This window comes from Canis lupus, chromosome 23 (assembly GCF_048164855.1).
Source record: "Canis lupus baileyi chromosome 23, mCanLup2.hap1, whole genome shotgun sequence".
In the NCBI taxonomy this organism is placed as follows: Eukaryota; Metazoa; Chordata; class Mammalia; order Carnivora; family Canidae; genus Canis; species Canis lupus.
In genome coordinates, this window is record NC_132860.1 from 23697878 (window position 1) to 23709574 (window position 11697).

Below are 11697 nucleotides of genomic sequence, written 5' to 3' on the forward strand. Positions count from 1 at the left end.
TGCCTTCAGCTCAAGTCCTGGGATTAAGCCCTTCCTTGGGCTTCATACTCAGTGCTGCATCTACTTCTCCCTGACTCCTCCCCACACACTCGTTCTCTCTCTTTCTCTGTCTCTCAAGTGAAGAAAAAAGACTAGAAGAGATGAAATTCCTAAATAAAAGAAATGAAAGATCATGTGCCAGCAAGAAACAGAAGCACATGAGGAAGTCAATTGAGGAGTGTTTGCTGAGGGATTTCTTTACAGAAGTGTATACACAGTTAGGGGGCAAAAGAAGATGAGGAGGCACTCAGACATATAAGGTAGGAAGGGAAGATAAAAAAAAATAGAATGACCAGCAAAGACAGGCTTATCACAGGCTTCCACAACAAAAATCTGCAGTATTCTACAAGACCAGTAATCATCACAAAAAATAGAAAAATAAGAGAGAATAAATGATCCTATAAATTATTGCAACAATTGCATAAGGATTCTAATTTTTTTTTTTTTTACAAAAGATGTAAAATCTTTCTGGAGAAAATGACCAAATATGTGAGAGACATAAGAGAAGACTTGAAGAAAGGAAAAAAAAATCCATGTCTACATTAGAAGACATTGTGTAAAGATATATTAGTCTCTGAATTTTACGTAAAGTAATTAAAATTTTAACAGTATTTAAGTTATAATGTTTATATTTAAAAGTGAAAGTATCAAATTCTCAAATGGGAAAAGAAGCAGCTATAAAATTATCTTAATTTATCAATCAGTCCTTGTGTAGAACTTATACCTGTTATAACCTAATATCTGTTAGTAAGATTCAATTTTGATATAAATTTGTTTTCCTTTTCTCTCAGTTTTTGTTTTCAGTTGGATATTGATGACTACTCTTCCTATCTTTCTCCATTAAGGTTTATATCTAAGAATTACATGCATATCAATGATTGCAATAGGTAGAGTCAAGTGTCTGAACTAGTATATTTGCAGCACTGCCAGAAGCCTCTCCCCAGCCTCTTTCATCTTGATTCTCTCATTTACCTGGCATGTCCACCTTCAACACCCCTGAAATTAAAATCTCTACCTTCTTCTTGTTTCGGATCCCAGGGCTGGAGCATGCCAACATTTGGGTCTCCATCATCATTTGCTTCATGTACCTCGTTGCCATCCTCGGGAACTGTACCATTCTGTTTTTCATAAAATCAGTCATCTCTGCATGCATCCATGAATTACTTTCTTTCTATGCTGGCTCTCTCTGACCTAGGACTGTCCATCTCTTGCTAAGGATAATCTTGTTCAATTCTCCAAGAATTTCTTCTGATGCTTGCTTTGCCCAAGTATTCACAGACTCTCAGCTATGGAATAATCAATTCGTCTCATCATGCCCTTCAATTGCTTTATTGCCATCTGCCACCCTCTGAGATACACCTCTGACCAGTGCCAGTCACCAGCATTGCTTTTTCTTTCAAAAATGCTTTGTTGATTCTCCCTTTCCCTTTCACTGTAAAACATCTAAGAAACTCTAAGAAGAACCTCCTTTCCCATTCCTATTGCCTCCATCAGGGTATCATAAAGCTGGCCTGCTCTGACAACAAGTAAATGTCATCTATGGCTTATTTGTGGCTGTCACAGGCATCCTAGACTTAACATTTATTTTCGTGTCCTACATTATGATACTGAAAGTAGGATTGAGCATAGCAACACAGGAGCAAAGGCTCAAAGTCCTCGACACCTGTGTTTCTCACATCTGTGCTGTGCTCATATTCTATGTGCCCATATTCTCTCTAGCTGTTATCTACTGGTTTGCCAAACACAGTTCCCCAGTCATCAAGATCCTCATGGCTGATGTTTTCCTGTTGGTACCTCCATTGATGAACCCCATTATATACTGTGTGAAAAGCCAACAGATAAAAAGTATAGTTTTAAGGAAGCTGTGTCAGAAACACAGCTAACAGGAATGTTTAATCACATTGAAAACCCAATCAGCAAATGACACAGAACAAGAAGAACAAATCATTAAGGAATCAGACCGTATATTAATTGCTTTACATTATCATCTTTCAACACGTTTATTAAGATTAAAGAATCAGCCTTGCAAATATGTTCGTTTAGGATTTAGAATTAGGGCTCATATGTAAACATACATCTATTCTGTTTCCATTTTCACCCAGCTTGCTTTAACCAGCCTTATGAGCACAACATATGCTTGCCATTAACATTATACTTAAACTAATACTCTATACATTCATTTCAGAATTAACAGGATACATTTATATGCATAGTGATCAGAAGTGACAGAGGATTGCCTCTTCATTTAAAATAGCCCTCTTTAACTCATAATTTCCACTTTATGAAATATGCTTATGCTCTCATTTCTCTGTGTCTCCTGTGAATAAATAAAAACAATTTTTTTTAAAAAAGACTAATTTTCATTGATGCCTGGGTGGCTCAGGGATTGAGCACCTGCCTTAGGCTCAGGGTGTGATCCCGGAGTTCCAGGATTGAGTCCCACATCGGGCTCCCTGCAGGGAGCCTGCTTCTCCCTCTGCCTGTGTCTCTGCCTCTCTCTGTGTGTGTCTCATGAATAGATAAATAAAATCTTTAAAAAGAAAAAAGACTAATTTTAAAAAAAGATAAAATTATAGCTCTCGTAAAGACATAAATGAATATCCATTAAAATTTTAATTTAATTATTTTTTTTTGGTAGGCTCCACACCCAGCATGGAGCCCAAAGTAAGACTTGAACTCATGATCCTGAGATCAAGACCTGAACTGAGATCAGCAGTCAGATTCTCAACTAACTGACTCACCCAGGTACCCCAGATTTAACTCTCTTTTAATGAAAGTACCAGGCAAATGATACAACCAGTTCAAAGAGGCCCCCATATAAAAATTTCATTTATAGATAGGAATATTGACATTAATTTGCAAATGAGTACAAATAGTTTCTTCCACTTTGTGAGACACATGTCTATTGATCTTCTACCAGACAGAATTTATTTGTGGGTCTACCTACATGAAATACTTTGGTTGCTGTTGGTATTTATCTACAACTTGCAGAGTTGGAAAATAGCTCAAAGGCATTGAAAACACCTAAGTCCACATAATCAGAATCAGATAACCCATAAGAATGTGCTCTAGACAATGTAGCTTTCCACTGAAGCACTATATATAATCTCCCCCATTTAAAATAAAGTATAATTTCAAAGTGAGATGATTCTTGGTCACAAAATAAGGCTTTCATTTGATTTTATCCCACTATTTACACAGATGCAGAAAGAATGGTAACATACCAAATAGGTCTTCTTAAGTTTGCAGGGCTGGAGATTTCTACATAGAATCATATTGGATGTTCAAAAGCTGCTATCATATTCTATATCTAGGATAGGGAACTACAACCAAAAAATTGTCTTCATCAAATTACTCCATTGAGTATCTACTCTTGGGCAATATTTTCTTTTTTTTTTTCCTTTTTTTAAAGATTTTATTTATTTATTCATGAGAGACACAGAGAAAGAGCCAGAGACCTAGGCAGAGGGAGAAACAGGCTCCCCATGCAATCTGATGTGAAACTCGATCCCAGGATTCTGGTATCATAACCTGAGCCAAACCAGGCTCCACTCAACCACTAAGCCACCCAGACATCCCTTAGGCAATAGTTTCTTTTCTTGGACTCCCCAAAACATCCCAGGATCCTGGTCTGTCATAGAAGTGACCTTCCTTACCAGCTTTAAGTTCTATGCCTATATGTCAAGTAAAAGACTAATTTACTTGAGAGGGCTTTGTCAGCACCGATTTTATACAGTCAATTATAGTTATTTAAAAGTCACTAGTCATACTTGATTAAATGAGCAACATTTTTAAGTATGACATTCTAGTGAAGTCCTTGGTTGCATAAACAAGTCTTCAAAGTTATCCTAGGTAAAAAGAGAATAGGTTCTTATTGCACCTATGCAAATACACATTGTCATGAAAAGAAATGACTTGACATGTCAATGAAAGTTTCTGAACCCTGAAGATTCAATGACAATCAGCTACAACCTCAAAATGTTTCATTTCATTTTATAAAAGCAGAGTCTACTGATTTCTTATTGGTTGGAAATAGCTTAAGAGAAAGAAAAATCCTCCTCTATATCTAGAAAATAGAACATAAGCAATATCAACAATATTCCAAACAAACATAATAGGATGTTATCCATCAGTTCGTTCAGTCCTATGCAGTTAATTCTTGTTCTCTTGGATCTTGGTTAACAGTCTCACGAAGCTATCATCTACTGATTGAAAAGATTCCTGGAAACTGCCACTAGACCTACTGGAATAGTCTGAAAGTTTCCCAAGAGTCTGTTCTTTGAAGTTTGAAGTATTTGGTTAATGCCTTTTCCACAAGCTTTGGCTGGGTCCTTCTCTACTGAAGACAAAACTCTGGCCTGTTGCTAATTGCAGAGCTTTCAGGAATGCATCCAACAAAAACTATGTATTGTTTTAAGATATTTAAGCTAATGTAAGAGTGTTACATTTATTTTAAAATGGCCACCTTTAATTTTACTTATGTGATGAGAGTTCATAATACATATAATAAAACTGACAAGTAAATTTGGTTGTTTCCATGAAAAGCAAAACAAGATAATAAAGTTATTATAAAAACAAAAGTATTAAAAAAAGTCTCAAAAAAATAAAAAAATAAATTAAAAAAATGTCTCTAAGGATGATGGTATAGCCTATACATAAGGACAGTGAATGTTATATCTATTGTATATAAATCAATAAACAAAGTTTTTACAATGAAAACAATACAGATATATAACATAATAATCATGGAAAATAATATACATAATATACCAAGGTAACATCAACACTATCTCATGAATATCAAGGAAAGGGATTCGGTGAATCTGGAGTAGGACTAGAAATCTCTACATTTATAAAATTCCACAGTGAAGCCTGAGTGCAGTTGAAAACTACCATCTTTGAAAATGCTAGATGAAAATTAAATTTTCAAAACCTTATCAGTTTGTAGAAGGAAACACATATAAGTTTAAGGGAATAAAGTTCACTGGAGGAGACAGACATATAAAAGGCATAGTTATCCTACACTCTGCAGCTGTTCTGATTATTCACATGATGCCCTTGATCTTTGAAGACAGCAGTATACTCTGCCAGAAGAAGCAGAGGAGGCTTAAGGGGTGTTTTGCTCAAAAGATTAATTCTCATTTACAGGGGGGTTGGATGACTCTCCTGGGGTCCAGTCGCCTTTGAGGTTTCACCTACAGGGAGTTTTCTTTTTCTCTGTGTACCCCCTGATGAGCTGGAATCCCCAGTGTTTTCTGGGCCAATAGGAAAGCAGCAGGAGGCAGGACTAGACTCTGCAGGACAGGCTAGACTGTGGTGCCTATATAGCAGTGAAATTCTGGTGACTGCATGCCACCTCCATTTCTTCTTTACTCTGACATGTGGGTCCAATGACTTACCAACTTACGGGTAAGCTTCCTGATGTTCATAGCTACCACTTGCCTTTGCACCAGCTCAAGCAAAAAAATTCACATAGTATTTATGTGTGTTTGCTGAGTGATTAGGATGGATGCCATTACCCTAACCCTCTAAAAAAGTCCAACAATTCTGTAATGCATAGTAGAAGTCCAGACTCCTAAATGATAGCATTCAATCAAGTGCTAGGCCAGAATCAATGACCGAGCACAGAGAGAAATTTAAAGCCAGGTACTTGAACCTGGCTGGCTCTGAGGTGGCATGTTTGCCGAATGGTCGAGTTATTGCTGTGCATAAATATGAGACCTCTGAGTTTGCAGAGGGCATTGGTAAGAAGATGATTAAGACCATGAGGAGCTATTTTTCCATAGTCTGTCCTAATTCAGCATGCTTCTTCATAGGTTTAAATATCTGTTTTACATTTTCTCTCTCATGATGAATAGAAAGCAGTCTTATGATTCTAACAAAAAACTATGAGTTTACAGATCTTAAGTAATGATGTGAAGGTGACTTTTCACAAATTTCATTTAATCATTTAATTTGTATATAATGGCCCCCAAATTGAGGGTATAACTTTTCATTCATTTAGTTATGTCAGTATAATCAAATGATATCTGCTTATATGAGATCCTGTGAAGCCAGAGGGAGGACAAGGAGTAACAATGATATCACAGAGCACACAACCACATGTGACAAAAACTTACCACTTAAGTATCCTTCTAAGACTCTTACGGTTTTAGCAATTTTTTTGTTTGTTTGTTTTAGCTCTATACTGCATTTTGAGATAGTTTTTGCATAAGATGTGAGATACAAGTCTACCTCCATTCTTTTAGTTGTGGGTATTAAGCCTTGATAGCCCCATTTTTTAAAATAATACTGTTTTTAAAAAGTTAATATTCTTAAATGACTACAAATGCAATTGTATTAAGTGGTGTCCTTCTTTGATTCTATATTTCTTAAAACAGTCTTCAAACTTAAAGGCAGGACTATCCTTAAAAAAAAATTGCTGTACGACAACATAATAATTTGACATTTCTATCCATTACTCAGTGTTTACCACAGTAAGTGTAGTCACCATCTGTCACTATATAGCGTTATTACATTATTATTATCATTATTTTTTTGGGGGGGGGAGAGAGCACACATGTGTGAATGGTGAGGGAGGGGTAGAGGTAGAGAGAGAATTTTGAGCAGGCTCCACGCCCAGCATGGAGCCCCATGCCAGGCACAATCTCATGACCCTGAGATCGTGGTCTGAGCTGAGATTAAGAGTCGGACACCTAACTGACTGAGCCACTTAGGTACTCCCTAAGCATTTTACTTTTTTTTTTTTTAAAGGATTTTGTTTATGTATTCATGAGAGACAGGGGGGGGGGGTGGAGGGAGGGGCGGGCTACATGCAGGGAGCCCGCTGTGGGACTCTCATTGCCCAACACCAGGATCGCTCCTGGGGCGAGGGCAGGTGCTAGATGGCTGAGCCACTCAGGGATCCTCCCCCCACCAGGGGTCCTCCCCCCCACCCGCCCCAAGCATTTTAATTCAACATACTAAACTGGTTTGAAATGATCTTGGAATCCACAATATGCAAATATATTTAAAGGAGAATTTGTTTTATACTTCAGTCTTTCCCAAGATCTGAGTGGACTGTGACTCCATTCATGTCCTTTCTTTTAATTGTTCACTTCTGCTTTGCCCAATTTCTATTGCCAACTTTGCTTGCTTGCTTTTTAAAATATATTTATTTATTCATGAGAGACACACAGAGGGAGGGGCACAGACACAGGCAGAGGGAGAAGCAGGCTCCATGCAGGGAGCCCGATGTGGGACTCAATCCTAGGATTCCAGGATCGTGCCCTGGGCTGAAGGCAGGCACTAAACCGCTGAGCCACCCAGGGATCCCTTTGCTTCCTTTCTTATGGTGAAACTGGGTCTGATGTTTGAGAGCATTACATTTTGCTTCCTTTTCTTTGTCCTCTGCTCTTTTTTCTCTACTCATGAGCTGCTAATTTTCGTCTTTCTCACACCCATGCTTTTGGCTGAGCACTGCATTCAGTACAGTAGCTCTTGTATTTATTTCTTCCTTTATTCTCAGTAGGACAAGAAATCATTTTCTTTCAGGAAATCCATTTATTTGGAGTGAAAGGATAGGTTTCCTGGTAATGTTAACTGGAAGATCTCTCTTCCTCCTCACCAACTACTACCCCCAAGTGAATCCTGTATTTCAGGCTTTTTACTGGCTACAGCTGAGATGCTGAGATCATAGACTACACCAATGGCTTTGGCTATTTCAAATGATCAGTGATCCCTGAGGCTGAAATTTAAAGCAAATCTTTTATGCCTTTACCATCCTCTATGCTAACTCTCAAGGAGGAAAGGCAAAGAAGGAAGGCATTCCATGGTACTATTAATGATTAGTATGGAAAGGAGAACTCTTTATTCTTTATAAACAGTTGGTCTATTTCATTCAAAGAAAAATACATTACGTAGGAATATTAATGATGTGCAAACTCTTTGTGTGTAGAGGGAACTTATGATATATATTTGATCCCCCCCACACTTCTAGTACATTGGGTTCTCAAATATTTGTTGAATGGATGAATGAATGATAATGCTATTATCTTTTTTTCTATGGGATATATTTTCTTGAATATGAAATTCAAGAAGAATTGGTATACCTTATAATTCTTTCATTGTATTTTTCCTTACTTTTATAATGGAAAATTTCAAACATATACAAACATAGAGGAATAGTATGATGAGCTCCCATGTACCTACCACTCAGCTTCAACAATGATCAGCTCTTGTCCAATTTTGTTTTACCTGTATTGTTATCCACTTACTAGACTATTATAAAGTAAATTCCAGTCATCATATTTCATCTTCTAATATTTCAGAATGTAACTGTATTTTTTTCAGAATGTAATTTTAAAGATGAATGTGCTTACCTTTTAAAACATAGTACCTGGGGATCCCTGGGTGGCGCAGCGGTTTAGCGCCTGCCTTTGGCCCAGGGCGCGATCCTGGAGACCCGGGATCAAATCCCACATCGGGCTCCCGGTGCATGGAGCCTGCTGCTCCCTCTGCCTGTGTCTCTGCCTCTCTCTCTCTCTGTGACTATCATACATAAATAAATAAAAATGAAAAAAAAATAAAACATAGTACCATTTATCATAGCTAAAAAGTTAACAGTAATTTATTATGAGCAGATATTTAGAGATCACACTTTTTTTATTTATTATTTATTTATTTATACACACACAGAGGTATATTTTGCACTTTGTTTGAATCAGGGTCCAAATAATATCTATACATTGGAATTGGTTAGTACATCTCTTCAGTATATTTTATTTTATTCCAGTATAGTTAATACACAGTGTTATGGTTTCAGATGTACAATATAGTGATTCAGCATTCCATACATCACCTAGTGCTCATCACAAGTGCGCTCCTTAACCCTTATCACCTGTTTCACTCATCCCCTCACTTTGCTGTGTAAGAGATTTTCATTTTACAATGTAGTTCCAGTAGTTTAATTTTGCTTTTGTTTCCCTTACCTTAGGAGACATATCTAGAAAAATGTCATGGCCAGTGTCAGAGAAAATCACTACCTGTGTTCTCTTCTTGTTTTTTTATGGTTTCAGGTCTCACATTTAGGTCTTTAATCCATTTTGAGTTCATTTTTATGTGTGGTGTTAAAAAGAGGTCCCGTTCATTGTCTTACAGGTTGCTTTCCAGTTTTCCCAGCACAATTTATTGAAGAGACTGTCTTTTCCCCATTGTATATTCTTATCTCCTCTGTCATACATTAGTTGCCCATATAAGAATAGGTTTATTTCGTTTGTATTTTTTAACTTAAAAATCAATACAATTATACCTATCCTCTTTAATTTTTTAAGTTTCTGTGTGTTTCTGTATAGAAGAAGATTAATATTAGACCCTCTTTCACATTCTGCAAAGAAACAAACTAGACTACTTTTCAAAACAACACTTGATTCTTTTAAACTAAACTGTTCTCAGAGTAGCCTGAGTCCTCAGGGTATGTCTTGTTTTTATAATTGTTATTAAAACTTGTTACTTTATTTCTTCTTTTATTACATGCATTTCTATTTTTTGTATATTTTTTATTGGAGTTCGATTTGCCGACATATAGCATAACACCCAGTTCTCATCCCATCAAGTGCCCCCCTCAGATGTCTAATTTGCTGCCCATAGCATCTGTTGCCTGGATGATGGTGCAGCATACAATCATAAGCATAATTTGGGAAGAAAAGTTAAAGAATAGTAACATTTCTCAAGTTTTGTGCAATTTCCAGTTGATCTTATTCAAGGATAAAAGCTGCAATATGATGGCTACATGTAACATTATTGTGATTGGATCTTGATATTTCCCTAGGACTTTAGTCCTGGAATTGCTGTTAACAGTGTTTTTGGCAGAGGGGATTAGTTGGAGCTCTCAGCAATAAAGGTCTATATAATTTAAAAAAAGATTGCTGTACGAAATAGAGGCTATGAAATTTACTGCTACCTTCATGTATGATGAGCTCAAAAAAAGCATTTAAAATATCTATCTACTGGCAATTACTTGTGCAGATTAATATGCATTAATATGTATTCATGTTTCTGTCGATATCCTATCTACATGGGTCATGTTTTTACTCCTAATGATTTAGTTTAAAATAGCTTTAGTCCAAGAATTCTTAAACAAAAAATCTGCTATCCCCAAATTTCATATCAATGTATAAAGTATACACATTTGAACTAATCTGTTTATGCCATTGCAGAAAGGCTTTTCTGAGATCCATATTCTGATCCTCTCACATTCTTATACACAATTAAATGGATCCCCTCACATTCAGTCTTTAACACCTCTGAAGTGGAAATCTCTACCTTCTTTCTCATTGGGATCCCTGGGATGAAGCATGCTCACATTTGGGTTTCCATCCCCATTTGCCTCATGTACCTCCTTGCCATCCTGGGGAACTGCACCATCCTCTTTTTCATAAAAACAGAGACCTCTCTGCATGAGCCTATGTATTATTTCCTCTCCATGCTGGCCTTTTCTGACCTGGGACTGTCCATCTCCTCCCTTCCAACCATGCTGAGAATCTTCTTGTTCAATGTCACTGGAATTTCCCCTGATGCTTGCTTTGCCCAAGAGTTCTTCATTCATGGATTCTCAGCCATGGAGGCATCAGTACTCTTCATCATGTCCATTGATCGCTTGATAGCCATCTGCAACCCTCTGAGATATACTTCCATCCTCACCAGTGCCAGAGTCATTAAAATTGGCCTCATATTTGCTGCATTATGTATTATGTTTGTTCTCCCTTTCCCCTTTATTCTGAAGAGGCTGAAATTCTGTAAGAAAAGTCTTCTATCCCACTCCTACTGCCTCCACCAGGATGTCATGAAGCAGGCCTGTTCTGACAACAGGGTCAATGTCATCTATGGACTATTTGTGGCTCTTATATCTTTATTGTATTTGGTACGCATTGCTGTGTCTTACATGCTCATCTTGAAAATTGTTCTGGGCATTACCTCACACAAGGGCCGCCTCAAGGTCCTCAACACTTGCATTTCCCACATCTGTGCTGTGTTCATCTTCTATGTTCCTATTGTCACCTTGGCTGCCCTTCACCGCTTTGCCAAACATGTTTCCTCAGTTGTTAGGGTCATCATAGCTGATATCTTCCTTTTGGTTCCCCCGTTAATGAATCCCATTGTGTACTCTGTGAAGAGTCAGCAGATTAGAAATCGGATCCTTACAAAACTGTGTGAGAAACAAGGTTGATAAGCAACTTCAGCCACAATAAAGCTCAACTCAGAAATTTCTGAACAACTATAGAAAAGTGAAGATAGTAATGACAGATAGAGACTGAAAACAAAGATACACTGCCTGTATTCAGTGGCCCATCAAATGTCTAGTTATTTTTTTAATTAAGCAGCCACATAATCTAGATTAGATGTTTTAGGAGTGAGGATTGGGGTTATTGTCTTTTTATAGCTAAGTGTCCCATCTCCTTTCTGATTTTTATCTCTCTGTGCAACCTGCTATCTACCAACCTTAGCCATAGCAGTGCAGTCCTATTTAGGATTTTAAATTTTTAAAAAAATATTCTAAACAAAAATAGAAAAAAGTAAAATAACATGTTCATGGCTTTAATTATCTCAGGCATGATCAGCAGTAACTAATATGTGATAGAAGATTAAGCACATACACTCACCCATACAGAGACTCATCAT

General features: G+C 37.1%; 1 protein-coding gene and 1 pseudogene across 1 annotated transcript; both read left to right on the forward strand.

Annotated features, from left to right (window-relative positions):
- The first annotated feature begins 1016 nt into the window (after positions 1-1016).
- LOC140615295 (olfactory receptor 51A4-like) lies at positions 1017-1922 on the forward strand (annotated as a pseudogene).
- Positions 1923-10408: 8486 nt separating this feature from the next.
- LOC140615296 (olfactory receptor 51A7-like) lies at positions 10409-11245 on the forward strand. The gene has a single exon (XM_072795208.1). It carries the CDS (start codon positions 10409-10411, stop codon positions 11243-11245), a length of 837 nt encoding a protein of 278 aa, XP_072651309.1.
- Positions 11246-11697: the final 452 nt, after the last annotated feature.